The sequence below is a fragment of the Propithecus coquereli genome, unplaced genomic scaffold (genome assembly GCF_000956105.1).
Source record: "Propithecus coquereli isolate 6110/MARCELLA unplaced genomic scaffold, Pcoq_1.0 Scaffold9, whole genome shotgun sequence".
Taxonomy (NCBI): domain Eukaryota; kingdom Metazoa; phylum Chordata; class Mammalia; order Primates; family Indriidae; genus Propithecus; species Propithecus coquereli.
This window is the reverse complement of record NW_012155284.1, coordinates 8,408,365-8,426,214: the sequence shown is the minus strand read 5'-3', so window position 1 is coordinate 8,426,214 and position 17,850 is coordinate 8,408,365. Positions and strand designations below refer to the sequence as shown.

General features: G+C 37.7%; 1 protein-coding gene across 2 annotated transcripts in view; it reads left to right on the top strand.

Moving 5' to 3' along the window:
- The window catches only part of ARHGEF28 (Rho guanine nucleotide exchange factor (GEF) 28), a 310,356-nt gene that overhangs the window by 276,327 nt on the left and 16,179 nt on the right, over positions 1–17,850 (top strand). Inside the window, exons 32-36 of one of the 2 annotated variants that reach the window (XM_012664526.1) lie at positions 458–496; positions 595–642; positions 4,902–5,390; positions 6,467–6,766; positions 17,436–17,514. In XM_012664526.1, the coding sequence (XP_012519980.1) occupies positions 458–496; positions 595–642; positions 4,902–5,390; positions 6,467–6,766; positions 17,436–17,514 (955 nt within the window). Of the gene's footprint in view, positions 1–457; positions 497–594; positions 643–4,901; positions 5,391–6,466; positions 6,768–17,435; positions 17,515–17,850 lie in introns of both variants that reach the window. The other variant, XM_012664527.1, reaches the window with a different exon arrangement.

The following is a 17,850-nucleotide window of genomic DNA, read 5'->3' as shown; positions in this document are numbered from 1 at the left end:
GCATGACGAGTCTCCTTCAAAAAGACAGGAGAGTCAGAGGTCCGGCATGATGTTCCCTAACTTCCAAATCTGGCCTCCCAGGATGTGAAGGGTTGGCCTGGCCCAGGAGACGCTTCAACCTGAGCATAGGGAGCTCAATTTATAGTGTGGTTTGCGTTATCACTTAGAGTTTGCAGGACTTCCATATTGTTGCCCCTTGTTGTTTTAAGGGATGGTTGGGTAAGAATTGTCATGCATTGCAAACACCAAGTTTGCACAAAGGGGCTCTCATTGTCAAGGGGTTGTTTAATTCTAAAGGCTTTTGTTTCTGGGAGGAAACTGAGTCACGATAGATGAGGTAATCAAGTTTAGAGAGAGTGTAGTGATTTACCTAAGGTCATACCTTTTGGAACACTACAGTGCAGCTTTTCAAAAAGTAAAATGGTTATTCATTTTTTTATGTTTTTATGTATTTTAGGTGGAATATAGAAGTTTTCCAGGTTCTTCACAGTCAGAGGTGAGCCACACATGTCTTAAATATATCACTAGCCTCTCTTTATTTGTGGATAATGAAAGCTTTTTCAGGAATTTGATATTTATGATCTTATTTTTCAGATTATACAAGCTATACAGAATCTAACCCGCCTCTTATATAGCCTTCAGGTAACTATCCTCCTTTAATCTTTGACCTTGTGAATGTTTCTCTTAATGCAATTCACTTTGATGGTTACCAGACTTTAAAAATTAGAACACTTGAGAGGTAGTGAATGATCTTAAAAGAATGCCAACCTCTTAGGTGCAACATGTTGAACGTCACCTGGTTTTGTAATCAAGGCAATACCACCACTGCCTTTTGTACAAGTCTCTGAAATCATAAAACACATCATATCTTTAAAAAATATTGATGAGTATGATCTGGCCTGACATTTTCAATGAAACTCTTAGGTGAGTGTAGCATGACTTCACATTTTCTGGTGAAAACTTAAATTCACACCTAAACTTTTTCTACTTCCACATGTGGCCATAGGCCTTTAGAGCAGTTAAATAACTCATAGCCTTCTTCACTCTTGTGCTTGTTCATCCACTCCACATTTGTGGCGTACCCTCTCTGCTGGATGCTATGCTGAGGGCTGGCACAGAAAGCCTACCCTCAGGTGGCTTACTGTCTTTCAAGGAAAAATAGGCATAAAAATTGTGCTTATGGTTAGGATTAGAGGGTTGGATGATCCCTTAGGCCATTCCTTAGGCACAAGAAAGAGGCTCAATGCATTCAGTTGCTTAATTGAAAAATATTTTGGAATTATACATATGCAATGTCAGAACTGTTGAAAATTTGTAGAAAAATTTGAGAATACGAATAAATAAAAGAAGATGATTTCTGATTCTGCAGAGAGAACTAACAATGATCGCGTTAGTGTCTGTCCCTCCAGATTTTAGAATCATTTTACGTATGTTCTTTTGCAACACGTAACTTTCTCTGTCATCACCTATTATTCTATAGCACGATTTTTAATGATCGTATAATAATCATGTCTGTGGAATCCATGTATTCAATTCCTTATTGTTTATACTGTTGTGTTATTAACAACACTGTAGTGGACATCATTGTACCCTAATCTCTTTGATTATATCTGAGTGTTTCCTCAGGATAAATTACTAGAATTATTGTTTTCAGGTTTTTAACAAACATTGCCAAAATAATCAAAGCAATTAATCCTCTTTCTTTTCTCCTCAATTTGAAAATGAATCAAGGTACCCGATTATTTTTATTTGTACTTTTTTGATTACTGGTGAAAGAAAACATTTTTTCACTACTGGTTTATTGTTAATTCATACTTCCTATCTTGCTGAATATTAAAAGGAAATAAAATTAAGCCCAAGTTTTCACCAGAAATGTAAAGTCGTGCTACGTTTGATGTTTTTTTATTTATACCTTGACTAAATCAAGACTTCTTTCTCTCATGTTATATTATTCTTGTTCCAGTATTACTGTCTTAACTATTACAGCTTTGGGTTACATTTGAATATGTGACAGGGCTAATCTCGTATTTATTTTTCTATGCATGTGTATGTATTCTTCCACAAGAGCTTTTGAATCTGTCAAGTTTCTTATCTCTTACCAACACCATTAAGTTAAAATTTCATTATATTTATAAATTAAATTGGAGAGAATTAGCAGTTTTGCCATAATCAGTCCTTTTGTCTAAGAACATGGATCAGTCACATCTTATTTTATATTCTGCTAGAAAGCTTTGTACTTGTCCTCACATAGGTACTACATATGTATTTTTTACTAAGTTTATTCCTATGTCTCTTTTTTGCTATTGTGAATAGAATATTTTTTTCATTATTTTTCCCCAGTGGTTGTTGCCGATATAAAGATATTGATTTTTATGTATTTATATTGTAACTGGCCAACTCATTGGATTTTATTTTTTGTTTTAATAGTTTTTCCATTGATTCTTTGGAGTATTCCAGATAGAAAATAAAAATTTGAAAATAATGATATTATGGCTATTCTCCAATAATTATATCAAATTCGTTTTCTTAGCTTACTGCTTTGGCTAGAATTTTTGAAAATGTGTTAAATGATAGTAAGCTCCTTGTCTTGGTCAAGATTTAGTGAGGATGCCTTCAGAGTCTTATATTAGATATGCTGTTCTGGGGTAGATGTTCTTAGAGATCCATTTGTTGTGTAAAACAAATATTCCTTCTTTTAAATGTCAACTGAGAAAGGCATATGGTTTGAGTATAGTCTATTAACTCTTGGAGGATAAAAACACTGAGCAATCTCGGCTTGTGTTGCCTGATGAAAACACTCACAGGGTCATGTCTCTTCTTTTCAACCCTGAATACAGCCCTGTGTGGATTCAAGGTTTAGAAAAGCCGGGTGACCTAAATGACCTAATTTTTGCAACACATTAGGTTGAAGCAACACTGGAAATATCAAAGTCTACAGTGGATTCTCTTAACCTCACCAAAGCTTTTGAGCTGGTCCAAGGCCATGGGCTCTGAAAGATTTCTGTTCATGGCACAGTCGTCTCTTTTGAAGCTGAATCTCTTATGCATGATTGAAGTTTTTACATGAGCATTTTTGAATCAGATGAAAATGAAATTTGATCCCTATATTAGGAGACTAGAGTTAGAAATGGGGCATAGGCAGAGCAAAAGGAAAGGACACAGAGCTGTTCTAGCAGAGTAAAGTTAAGAGAGAGTGAGTTGGGAATTTCCTTAAACTTGAAAAGCAAGTGCTGTTCTCTGTCCTAAATATAGATGTAAACTTTAAGTGTGAAGACAGGATATTCATTTAACTTAAAATGAATATTCAATCTTCAAATTCCACTTCTATGCCAGGGAAGAGAATGATCTCCTCCCAGACGTTAGGTAGACACGAAGACTACTTCATGGTAGCACTTAATTGTTCTAATTGTTAATTGTTGCATGAGAGTTATTGCCTGTGGTTTTGACATATAAAATATTGGATTTTTGTTTGTTTTTACCGTACTGATGCCTTTAGGCTTTCTTAGAATTAGGTGGTGATGTACAGTCTACGGTTTTCTGTAGCCAGGTCAGCAGAGTCTGAATGGTTTATTATTATGTGCTAATTATTTCGTATTTAAAGATCACTGTAATTAGTACCTGTTCTCAATGGTAATCATTGTTTTCTTTATAACAACTGCCAAAAATCATTAATCAAGTATTCAAGTGAGTCTGAACTTCCAGAAATTAATTTTCAAATTTACCAATATGAACTTTCTTTCAAAAGGCCCCAGCGAATACATTTCTAAGTCTTATTTCAAGACAAGTATGAATTTAACTTTCAAAAATATAGGAATCTGCTGATCTCACAAAGAACTAATGGTCAAATCCCCGTCTTCCCAACATCTGTAATATGAATAAGTTTAAAAAATTCTTAGGAAGGAAAAATGTGAATTTATCCCTTGGAGAGTAATGATTTCTCATTCTGAGTCAAAACGTACATGCATCCCCAGTATGTGTCCATTTTCAATTTGTTCCTTCTGTCCTTCTTTGCACTTTAAATGGGAACTTTTAAAATGAAAAGCTTCCAAGGGCATTCACAGAGATTTTTTTTGGTTTTGTGGAATCCTTCCAAATCGTGGTAATTATTTCCTGTGATGCTGCCAAACTTGTCATAGGCAGATATGGTAACTCAAAATGTTTTTTTAATCTGGTTGGTAATGTCCTCTGGGCTTTAGAGTATCTATTTTCCCTTAATCATTCCAGCTTCCTGTTAGTGATCTATTAAACAAATAAATTTCAGCTTAGTTTTTATGCATGACCTTCCTGCTGTAATATAAAGATAAAACCGTAATGAGACTAGCTTTAGGCACTTACATATCTCCTAAAAATGGTATTCACTGCTATCCTTGGGTATTGTGTTATAAAAAGGTTATTTACCAAAAGTCTCCAAATAGTTGGCTTTTATTTTATGTCTTCATAAAAGCAGTATAGCTCAAGTAATTTCTGGTTTGGGACTCAAAGAAGAATACTGCTAGGTTTATATAGATTCTTAAATTCTCATGAATTTTTGACTGGGAAGACCTCAGAAAGAGAATGAGATGTAGAACAGGAGTGCAGGGCCTTGTGAGTTCATGTACTGAGTTCTTATTCAGAAGACTACATAAATATTACCCAGTAACCAGCAACAAACCCTGTTTCCACAAGAGGGGATGAGTATGGCTTTTGTTTCACTATAAATTCCCGGGTCATACCACTGGGAGATGTAGACAAGCCTATTTGAAATGCCAAAGTCTGTCTTTGGAGGTAACTTAGAAAAAGGGCAGAAATAGTAACAGAAAATAATTTAAGCATGAGTTTTGTGTTTAGAGGTAGTTCCAACCAAAAGGGCAAATGACATGGAAGCCTGTGTTTCGTTATCTTTCCTCTCGTCTCTCCGACAGGCCGCCTTGACCATTCAGGACAGCCACATTGAGATCCACAAGCTGGTCCTCCAGCAGCAGGAGAGCCTGTCCCTTGGCCACTCTCTCCTCCGAGGCAGCCCCTTTCAGGACCAGGAGAAGTCCCGCGACGTGGACAAGCAGCGCGAGGAGCTGGCCAACATGCACAAGCTCCAGCACCAGCTCCAGCAGGAGCAGCGGCGCTGGCTCCGCAGGTGCGACCAGCAGCAGCGGGCGCAGGCGGCCAAGGAGAGCTGGCTGCAGGAGCGGGAGAGGGAGTGCCAGTCGCAGGAGGAGCTGCTGCTGCGGAGCCGGGGCGAGCTGGACCACCAGCTGCAGGAGTACCAGCACAGCCTGGAGCGGCTGAGGGAGGGCCAGCGGCTGGTGGAGAGGGAGAGGGCGAGCATGCGGGTCCAGCAGAGCCTGCTGGGCCCCTGGAAGCACAGCCGCCAGAGGAGCCTCCCCGCAGCCTTTCCTCTGGGCAGCAAGGAGGTACGGATCTTCTGGAGTGTTGTAAGGCCGCCTCTCGGAGACGGGGCTCGTCCTGGTCATTCCTGGGGTGTTCACCAAATGGCTGCCTTTTTAGTTCTTGGATAAGAGCTCACGGGAGTTTCTCAGTTGTAGGTAGCCAAAGCTGGGACCTTTCAGAGACTATACATATGCATCTTGACTTAAGATATGAAAAAGTTAAAGGCCTAGGTCCTGTCGGATCATTGAATCATTGTACTCCAAGACACTCTTGCCTGAGAAGAAACGCAGAAGTGAGTTGTCCCAGTAAGGCTAGCGCGGGTTTGTCCTGTAGGCATGTTCACTGTGAGCATGCTGTTTTCCCAGCACTTCAAGAACCCTCTTTATCTTATCTATACTTAAGAGTTCTATGTAGATGTACCTTTTAGTAGATCGATTAGCTATTACTATATATTGTAGGTACTGAATTTAGCAAGTATAGCAAGCATAACTAAATAACACTATTCTGTTATGCCAAGCTCTCTTTGTAAATTTGATACAGTAAATTCAAAGTCCGTTTCACTAATAAGAGTTATTTATTTATGTGCATCCTCTCTGACCATGCTTGACAATTCCATTGGTCCCAAGACTTTATTTTTCTGTACTATGTGCATGTATGCTTTTTATCGATAGTGTATAAAGTTACAAAGTTGATAAAATTATAAGAAAGATCTATGTTGCCTCTGTTTTTCTTTCAAATTGGCTAAATTCCTCATGTGTATATGGGTATGTTCTCAACGTTTTTATTTAGGAAAAGTGAAAATGCTACTTTCTCTGATTAAAATAAAGTGGAAACACTTTAATGTTATAGAACACTACTTCTTGTTTTTTTTTTGGTTGCTGTTATCGTTTTTAAGATAGGTTATGCATAACCAATTGAAGTTTTTGGTACTACTAGCTCATTAGAAAGGAAATGGGAGGAGAGAGTAAGTGGTAATATTCTTCCTGACCTTATTTTTACTGAAATCTTGATTGCTGGATTCTATTAGGAATAAATACTTCATGAAACTTTGTAAGTTGCTAGAAAAATTATTCTGCTTTTTCTGTATTTCTTTATACAGGTAATGGAACTGAATCGATCTGAGAGTTTATGTCATGAAAATTCATTCTTCATCAATGAAGCTTTAGTACAAATGTCACTTAACACGTTCAACAAACCGAATCTATCAGGTATCCATCAGGATGCCACTTCTCCCCCAAATATGTCCAATTCTGATCTGCTAAGGACTAGTGAAAATCAAGTAGACCTCAAGATGGACGTTTCCCAGCCCTCAGATGTCAACCATGAACTGTGGACAGCCATTGGGTCCTGTCATCAGATACCTCCTCTCCACGAAAGCAGCAAGGATTCTTGTAAACATGGTAATTAACGCTCTTCAAACATATCTGTATAGTTTCAGCAGAAAGTTGTCTCTCTGAATGGTTGGCTCTTCTGTAGAACAAATCAAAGTGAGCCATAGAATGGGAATAAATTGGTCTGAAGAGCTGGAGTTTGTGGCATTAACTGTTCTTTGGGGAAGTCTGGGGACTGCCTTCACTTGTGAGTATGAGACAAGCAAGACCATGGTTGTAGGGCTTAGGGAATACCATGAACATGTAAGAACCAGACAGAGTTTTCTGGTCTGTAGGTTAAATGATAACATCCCCCTAAAAATATTAGCAACTTGATATTTATTCCCCACTATTATAAACCCCGCCACATCCTGATACACATACCCATCCACTCTCAGAAATAAAAGATACAGACAGGGTTTGTGGTAGGACTTTATTGTCTATCAGGGGAATTTCCTGTAACGTTAGTGAAATCTTTTGTACTGCTATTAAACACCCAAAATGAAACCGTTAACATCATTTGTCATTGTTGAAAAAAAAAAAAAAGGTGGTGTCTCTCTATAACTACCTCGTAATAATGCAATTTGCTAATCCCATTAAAACATTTGCCAAATATAAATGAAAGGCAGCTTGCGTTACCAACTCCACGTGAATCCAAGTGATTTAAATCTATATCTATTATAAATTGTTTTCTGTGGGATATGAGGTAGGGAATGAGAAGAACTTGAAACCTCTCTACTGAAAAACAGATGGTATGCAATAGAATAAACAAATGGCTGGCCACATGGATGTGAAATAAATCACTGACAGCAAAATGTTTCAGGAACATAAAACAAGCAGTAGTACAGAGGTCTTCAGAACTGGACACAGATTTGTTTCCATGCTTAATATATATTCTTAGTTTGTCAGTTGGGAGGATAATTTTTCAGCAACAAAAAGTTTTGAAGATATTCAACTTCTCCCAATTGGAGAGCAATAATTCTGACTCTGCCTGCGAGTTGATTTATGACTAATCCAAAAGATGTTGATTCTTAGTGGTGGCTAATTCTTTACATCACTTAATCACTGTGGTAACATTCTTATTTCTTGTCAGCATATAGGAGAGAATGAAATAGTTATTTAAAGTATCATTTCACATGTTCTTTAAATAAAGAAAAAGTTACATTGAAATAGTTTGGACAAAAAAAAAAAATAAAAGGCAAGGCAAAATTTAGAAAATGTAACCCCTGTAATATGTTATCTTGCAACGTCAGTGCTATGGAGACCACATTGCAGAATGCTTTTTCTAGACACATGTTGCTTTGCTGTGTTGATTCACTAACTTGCTATTTGCAGTGCTTTATATGTTTTTGTCAGTGTGGTTTTGCATACTGGCTTTGGTATAATTGAAAAATTCAATTTGAGTTAAACCACATTCAGCTTTTGTTTAAAAGAAGTATTTCTCTTTTACCTTTTGTATGTCTCCCGTCTTTTTCTACTGACTTGTGCTTCAAAGTAGAAAGCTTTTAGGCATTTGGCAGCATATTTGCAGTAGATAGAAAATGTACTAAGGAAATAAACAGTGATTATATACAAAACCAGTCTATCCACATGTAAGGAATTAGATATAGTCAAGGGAAATGCTGAGAAAATGTACTTACGCTTAGGAAATTGTATGTCCAGAGTAGGCCAAGGACGCACAGGACATTGACAGGAGCGAGGAAAATCAACTGTGGCCTAAATCTCTCAGGAACATCCTGGTGTGTATAAGCAGGGATTAGATCAGAAATGCTGTGTGCACTGTTAACCACTGGAGTTTTGCAACTAGTCAGAAAACTGTGTTTACTTAGGCATGATAAGCATTTTTCGGGGCAAGAGAAAAGAAAGAGGAGAGGAGGTGATAGGGAAGTGGGACAAAAATTGGATATATTTCTCAGAGGATGGTCAGGGCCAGATAAAATTGTTCATACCACTCCAGAGCCTTCATAGCTCTTACCGTTGAAAGTTGTGGAAGATCAGCTGCTGGTGGTCGTCTTAGCTAGGCTCTGTGTGCTCTCCGTGCCTGCTCTTGGAGGGCAGTGACTGAGGGGCCGGGCTGGATGAAGCAGGCTCCAGGGTGTGCTGGGCAGTGAGGACAGTCAGTGTGCCAGAACCACGAATGGCACAGTGTTGTCCCTTCTTGCACTTTTGATGCTGAATCTTTGGGTGAATGGTCATCGGTGACCACTACTGAAGGTCCCTGAAGTCCACTGTGTTCTGGCTAACACAATTTGCCTATGATGTTCTGGGCTGCTATTTTAGCTGAACGTTTATTTCACCATGATTTTATTAAGGCTGTGGTGATTATTTCATTATTAGGCCATAAGGTCAGCTGGAACGCCGTAAAGAATGGTTTGCTCTTTTGCCTGGTCCAGTATGGATGTGTGTGTGTGTGTGTGTGTGTGTGTGTGTGTGTGTGTGTGTGTGTAACCAGCTCAGATCAGTGGAAATGTGAATTTCTGGAACAGTAAGGCTGATGGGAAAAATTGTATGTATATAAAATTCTCGAATGTGTTTAGATGTCACCTGGTTGGAATTTTTATTGTTTTCTTCACTCTAGCTGCATCAGGTGTTGTAGTGTGCTTTGTGCTCTGATTGTGATTAGCTTTTGAATTGTTCTATCCCACGCTTGCCACCAATAATTATGACACTTATCATATTTCAGGCACTGCGTGCTAAGGTTTTACACAGAGAAACTCATTTAATACAACCACCCACTGAGATGGTTCTGTTATTATTTCCATTTGAGAGGGCAAACTGGGACACAGAAAAGTTGAGTGACTTGTCCAAAGTCACACAGCTAGTACATGGCAGAGCCAGGAATTGACCCTGGGAAGACCGGCCCTGGAGTCCGTGTTCTCAATTATTACATTATAAATTGTTAGTTTCTAGAAAGCTGGTTCAAGTTGTACTTTCTAAAGAAGTTAGCGCAGATACAGAATTAATCCTTTTGTTATGCCTAACGATTCATGCCTAAGGGCCAGGTTTTTGTTTTTATTGCTTTTTTTTCCCCTTCCCTTCCTTACCTTTTGAATATTAGCATTTGGAGACTGTTTCTAAGTGTTTTGGATTGCTGTGGCCAACTCTTGCATGGGGACTGAGCATCTTCAAATATCATAAATACTGTTTAGCATCACTTTTTTTTCCCCATAAGGCACATTTTCTTCATGATATTTTGTTTCTCTAATGTTGCCTAATAATAACAACCTCATGTTATCTGTAAATATTTTTTGAGGTAGCACTTTAAAGAACTTTACTCTCCAGTTTTGTAAGTTATTTCATGAACAAAATTCCTGGATGTTTGAGCATTAAATCCAAATTGGTATTTGATTTTATTTACAGTGGAAGAGATGGTTGGTTTAAGAACTTTACCTGCATTCCTCTGAGGGACACCAGCCAAGATTACAGAAAATTTGAATTTCTTTAAACAATAAAGTCCCTATGGAACAATTGCCATGTAATTGGCCCTATGAGATGCTCAACAATATTACTCTTCAAGGCTAAACAAACAAACAAACCCAAAACCCGAAAGTAAAACTGTAATATTCCTGTTACTTTTTTCCCCTTAGCTTTAAAATTCTAGAACTATATATTGAATACATCTGTTATTTCATTTGCCTTTTTCATTAATCAACAGAGAAAACATTTTATGGCATAAAAATATGAAATCTTCTTAGCCTCCCTTTTCTATTGTATTTTTTACATACCTCAATATTTGTAGATTACGTAAATTTAGTGAACGAATTATGATTTTGTCATGTATATGATAAACTTTTAATCAAGAGCTAAGTTTTATGTTAATCATGTAGATATTGAATAAAAAACAGTCATTTTGTAAAGTTTGGGATCCAAAAGAGTGTTTTCTTTTACTACATATTAGAATTTTGTGCCAAGCAAACTATTTTCAAAATTCAAAGCATTGTATTTAGAGTACGTCATCTTGGTAATAGTTCTTAAAAAAACACAGACAGCTGTGTTAAACTTTCAATGACAAATTTTTTACATAAGGCGAGAAAATAGAAAATTTCCAAAGGAAAATCTGTGCGAGTTAGTATTCAAATAACAGTCTTTTAAGAAGTGAGAAGATGGTAATTTCTTATGTTTTAAAAATATTCCATAATTCAGAAGTTGACACCTTATTTATATAATCTGTGTGGAAAGAAGCTTTGCCAAAAGACCTTCAGGCAGTTTCCCATCAAACTGAAACTGGCATTAGACAACATAAACTTCTGTGACAAAGGTATATTTGGAGAGGAGGGATGTATTCATTTGCTAGGGCTGCCATAACAAAGTGCCACAGACGGGGGGGCTTAAATAACAGAAATTTATTTCCTCACAGTTCTGGAGGCTAAGAAGTCTGAGCTCAAAGCATCAGCAGAGTTGATTTCTTCTGAGATCTCTCTCCTTGGCTTGTAGATGGCCGTCTTCTCCGTGTGTCTTCACCTGGTCTTCCCCTGTGCCTGTCTGTGTCCTAGTCTCTTTTTATAAGGACACCAGTCAAATTGCACTAGAATCCACCCTAAGGACCTCATTTAACTTAACCTCTTTAAAGGTTCTATTTCCAAATATATTTGAGCTACTGGAGGTTAGGACTTCAAGATGTGAATTTTGGGGGGATACAATTCTGCCCTTAACAGAGGATAAAATGATTATTTTTCTCCCTGTAATAGCTTTAGGCATCATAAAAGCCTTAATTTTTAAGAAAGTGTACCAAAGTTGAACTATAATTTAACAGCATGTTAGTTATTTTGACTTGGTTAGAGAAGTGAATTGAACTTTGCAAAAATAAATAATAATAATTACATAATAGTAAAATCGTGGTAGATATCTATATCTGTATATTTGTAATATAGGTATCTGTGTTATCAAGCCTATGTCAACACATAGAAATTAAGCAGAAAATATTGAATCTATGGGTTCATTACTTATTTATTGAAATTAGAGCAGAAAATATTGAGTCTATAGGTTCATTTCCTACTTCTATTATTAATACCTAATTAGGAAATGTAGGCCATATTTCTAAGCCTAGTACTTAATTAAGGGACTTTGGAAATTTTGAGCTCTCTCTGATTGGGAGAGATCTTAGGTGACTGTATTTTGGATTGCTTAAATGAAACTGAAGCCAAAGCACTGAGAATATTCATTATGGCATCAAATTATTACCCACATATATCTATAGGAGTTTTAAGAAGTCAAAATTAGGAAATCATTGGGCAACTCTTTATCTTCTAGAATCCTGACTATCACTTTAGGTGATACTAATATTTTAAAGGAAACCATAGCATTGCTTGCTCCTGGTAATCTACGTCATGACAAAAGTATAAAGTGTGAGGCTCAAAGGCTTAATGTTAATTTTTCTCATCGACAAGTGTAGATGATTGACTTTAGCCTTTCGCAGATTTTATACCAGGAAAAGGAAACATGACATATGCTTGTAGCGCCTGGTGAGCCACGAGTGCTTACTGCCAACTTCCTGACTGCATATTTCTCTGGGGGCAGGTTGGCTGTGTGAGCCAACTGGGCCGGGGCCATCCCGCCTTAGCGCACAGAGCCCAGTACACAGCAGGAGAGCAAAACCAGCAGGTGGGTGGATTCAGAGGCAGCCAGCCAGCCCTGTGGCTGCCTGTTCATCCCCGCCCTGGGTTCCAGTTTGGTTTGGACAAGCTGCTGAAGTGGGAGTCTACTTAGTATGAATGGCTCCAGAGGTTAGGCTTGGCCTTAGGTCATCCTTAGCTTAAAAAAATGAAAAAAAAGTATACATATACACACACACATATATATGTATATATACATGTACATATACACACACACCCCCATATGTGGTCTAGTGTGGGCTGCATGTTTGACCTCTGTAGTATGGCATGGCTTTATTCTCAAAGCGATTAAGGGTTGGGTTTCGAAGGGAAATTGTTTGTAACCATTTATGTACCAAACATAACTGCAGGATAGGACTTGTTCCCGCCAGTCACAGTGGATCATGGGCAGTGATCCAACACCAGCAAAGGAAGCATCACCCTCTCCATGTATCAGAATCTGGGGACTATCTCCTCCTGCACCCCATCCCCATCCCTGACCATGGAGATTCTGATTTTAGGGCTTGCTTAAAATGTGGTGTGTTCAGCTGAGTACTGTTGTTTTGTTTACCTAAGAAGAATATGACCATGTGTTTCAGGTAGTGGCAAATTTTTACTTAAAGGGTCATATAGTAAATATTTTAGTTTTTGCAGGCCATCAGATAAAGCAGCCATAGACAATATGCAATAGCTGTGTTCTGATAAAACTTTATTTGTAAAAACAGGTGGCTATAGTTTGCCTACACCAGAAGTTGGTATCCAAATTTTTTTTCCCTTTACTTAAGTTGTGGAGTGATGAAGATTACATTCCTCCTTGTTTGGAATAGTCATGCAAATTAATTCACCTTTGAGTGAATTAATAATGTAATATTATGTAGCACTTCATGTTGTTCAAAAGCACATTTGAATTTATGATCTCATTTGCTCTAACAACAGTCTTGTGAGATGATGGTTACTGTCTCTTTTTCAAATCCAGCAATTTTCTCTTTCACTTTTGTTCAGTCTCTATAAAAACATAAATTTAGAAAGATATAGTTGAATGTACAGGATGGAATTTAAGGCCAGAGATTTAAAACTTGGAGAGACTCTTCTCTCCAAATCCCCAAATCCTGTGATGGCGTGGGAAGGCCACGCTCTAACTACGAAGCTGATGAGAAGGTTCATGGTTGGGATTTGTTGCTAGAACCACGATTACCATAGCTGGCTCCGCCTCAGAGCTTCCTGCAGCATACAATAAAAATACAGATTCCTTTGTTCAGAGATTCTGATTTGAATCAGGGCTTCGCTGGGGCCTGCAAACTTGTGTATCTAATGTTCTCCTTAGGTGATCCTGAAGCAGCTAGCCTGGCTCACATCTCTGCACTGCTGGCCTGTAGCACTGGGCTTGATGTTAGAGGACCTTAGTTCAAACCCCAACTCTGGCTCCTACTGCCACGTGATCCCTAAGTCTTGGTTTCCTCATCTGTACAAAAGGGAAGGAAGTATTATTAATAACAGAATTTTTACAAAAATGCCTAGCATGTCCTGGGAATCCAATGAACATCCACTTCCTTCCTACATTCTGGAAATAATTTATTCTAATTGTGATTCAGGGGTGGGCTGCTAATAAAATGAAAGTGTTTCTTAAATGTCATTAGAAAGCCAATAGTTTAAAATGTGATTTAAAAAAAAAATTAGCTATAAACTAGAGAATTTTTTGCTCAGAATGGCAATATATTAGAGGTGTCACTATCTCTCTGTATTGGCCTTAAAGGAGATGTTTCTTAGTCTGTCACCAAAATTGTCCTCGGGAGGAAGCCCTGAGAGCACAGAATTTTGCTTTCCTTTGTTCCTCTCTATAGTGGAGCAAATTACATGAGTCAACCACATTTTCAGAACTAAATGTAAGCACCCAAATGTAAGGTATTTTGACAACAAAACTAACATTTCTATTTGGGATGGAGAGCTTCCATATCTATAGACCATCCACTGCTTCTTGGTCACATTCTTTAAATACACACCCCTAGGAAGACTTCTAATTGTACTTTGATTCTCTGAGTGGGCTCTTCTACTAGAAAGAATATGTTGAAAGCAGCCACAGGGAGTATTCTGGTGTAAACCATTTCAAAATTCTGTTCTGGTTTCTGATCTTAATCTCTTTTTGAATTTGGTTATCCTGAATCGATTTGTCCTTGTTAGTCCTGGATAAACAGACAAAAATCAAGGTTCAGAATCACCAGGGAACACCTCTTATTAGTACCTATGACTTGAATTAATTATGTGTGTAATAATTGATGTGATATCTGTCTGCCCACTAGAGAGCCTTACATACGTCTCCTTTGTTAATTGCTCTATCACAAGCACCAAGCATAGTGTTTGGCATATGACGAACATTTGATAAACATTTATGAAATGAATGAAGTAGTCAAGATCCACACTCTAACAGAAAGCAACTGTGAGCTTAAGCCGTACAGTTGACTGTTTATTGAGGCATTGAAAGATCATGGACAAAAAACAGCAGAGCTATGGGTGTGATGGTGGTTAACATAGGCAGGATTGATGGGTGCCTCAGGATGGCTAACTGGATTGAGTGTTTCAAAACTTTTTTAAAGATGGGTGTATGTTACATGGCATTCTTAAAATGTTAATGTAACTGCAAGATCGTTTGCCCTTAATATCTTACTGCATTCTTGGTAACAGACTTTAAATATGATGGACTTTTCTTCCTCCTCATTAATATTGAAATAAATTGATTTACCAATGTACGGCACTACTTATCAGTTTGATGTAGGAACTCCTTGTACAACTCTAGAGAGCATCTCTTTATATGAGTTATTTTCCCATTTAGGACATTGTACTTATAGCCCCCATATGGCCATGTGTAGCAGATGAAAACTTAAAAAGTTAAAATGTCTTTCCCATAAAATGCTTTAAGTTAGCCTAAACTTGTAGAAATGAATCCATTGCTGTCATTTTAGGAAGATGACACATTTACCTTTTAATTATTATATCAAGAACAATTAGCTTCTCTGTTCACCAGAATATTTCTTTTTCAACCACAAAGTAGCTTGAATACCAGTAAATTAGGCATGGGTGGCTAGCTCAACATCAATGAAACACTTTCTTAAACCCCTTTTCTTCTGCTAAATCCTATTTAACAGTCCAGTGTATCTCCCCAGGCAAAACAATTAGTATTTGTTTAGTTAAATAAAACCAATTTCCCTGATGTGGCCTTTTCTATTTGTCAGCATTAAAATGTTGCCTAAAATATCACATATTTATTACAGCAATCCTAAAATGACATGTAGTGGCATCTTAAGAAAGATATTCTTTTGCTTTACCCCAGACAGACCGAAACACACTTGTGTTCTCAGCAGATCACTTCTAAGACACACAGCTGGCTCAGGAGGAGGAGTTGTGTTCTGCTCAGACCTTGGGCCAGATGATAAATATGCCTGGGCCTGAGTTTTGATCTGTGGAGATGTTAATTTGCTGCGATAAATCACTGTTGAGTTTCCTTGGATAAGGGGCCAGGGTATTCATTCTCCTTCTGGATAAGATATTAATTGAATTTAATTTGAAATGTTAATGCTTGGTTTGAAGATTTACTCAAGGAAAAATGTAGGCTTCCAAAGGACCTAGTTATGCAGGATAGGATTCTGAGTCTTTCACTGAACAATTTCACAGTAAGGCTGTTCAAAATTGAATTATTTTCATGGCGACTCTTTTCCATAGCACTCTTTGTGCTTCCTAAAACATAACATGCTGGATGTTTGCATTAAATATAGAATATTTGGATCATCCACGAGAAGTACAGGAGACTATGCTTCTCTGGTGAATTGAGGCCATTTTTTTAGGAATGGTGCTGCAAGATTTTGGAAGAAACATTTACAAGCAAAACATTGGCAGAGTTTTAATTTTATTTAATGACCGGCTTCCTACCAGTGATCTTGGCACCCTGTGCAGTGATTTGCAATCAATTAATCATACACAATGTGGTAACACTGCAATAAGGACATTGCATTCTAAGAGTCTCATAAATCCACCAGAAAAAAAAAAATAGGAATTGCATGCTCAAAGACCTCTTCATGCAAAACCCCAAATGAGAAGGGGGTTTTATATTCTCTTTTCTAATGTATCCTCAGAAGCCTTAGTACTTTCTTATGGGTTCTGAATTTTAAACTTTCCATTTCTCAAAGACAGTTGGACCCTTTACTGGGTTGTTAGCACAGGAGTCTATAAGTTTTAGCCTCATTTAATTTAGACATTGATTGTTTAGGCTGTGGGAATTCTTGATTCTTTGGAAAGAAGGCCATGGTTTTGTTTTCCCCTAAATTCAGGGCGATCATGCTCAACTCTAAGAGGCCATATTTTGGCAAGTTTTTGCAGGAATGATTCAGAAAAGAAGCATGTTTCCATCCTGAAAATACACTGACATTTGCTAGAGGCAGATGGCAGAAAATGGGATAGTGTGACATCAGACATCAAGGAGACTTCGCATACTTGGCTCTGCCAAAAGCTGCTTGAATCTGCGTGTTCAGGATCCTTAGCTTGTATTCTTGTCATTTCAGATGTGCCCTTGCAGTTAACTGTTTAGCTATGATGGATTTTTCCCCCTAATTTTAGCATAGTAAATATGGAGCTATTAAATATTCTTAAAATTATATAAGCCTAAGCCCTTGGATGGATGTATATTGTGTTGTCTTTATTCATTTTCATGTAGTTCTGTTTTTGGAATGTTCTTATAACAAGAATATGAAAGCTTAATATATATTCCATGTGACTAAAATTGAACCCTCTTTAAAGAAAGTAAAGGTTTTCAAAGCTGTTTTACTTCCAATGAGTAGGTTAAACTTCTGGCTCTTGATGAATTTATTCCTATCAAAAAGTTGTACTATTTTTGATTACTTGTTAATTTATCCAGATTGGCATGTTCTACACAAGTTGAGCTCATTCTATATTTTTAGGTGCTTGGTGCTTCTGTTCAGTATGAGCCCCAAAATATGCTCCTCAAATGAAAACTACTTTTCATAGCACGTAGATTGGAGGGAATAAACACAACGAGCAGTTTGGCCAAAATGTGATGGTCTGTTAGTCAGTGTCTGGTAATGAGGCCATACTTTGCACGGGCTCCAGTATGAGAAAGTGCAGTTACACGTTGACGTCTCTCTTGGGACTGCAGATTGGAGCCATATCCACCTTGAAGGGTAATACTGCAAGGGGGTTGTTCAGCCTTCTTTTATGGTACTCCACTGAACTACCTACATAGCTTGTTCTTTTTTTTTTTTTTTTAATTCAGTTATTTTATGCTGAGCAAGCATTCCGAGGCAAGGCATTATGAAAAGTCAAATGCTAAGTTTGAGCCGCTCTGCTCTGAGCTGGCTATGAGTTGGTTACCTTAATGAACACAGGGTGAAAGGCCTAACGCTGAACTGTGTGAGCTGGGGGCAAAGTACTGAGAAAAATCACATGAAAAGTATCTTACTCATAAAAGTTATTCATCCTGGTGAGAATATAGAAGGATTTTTTCAAATGCTGCTGCC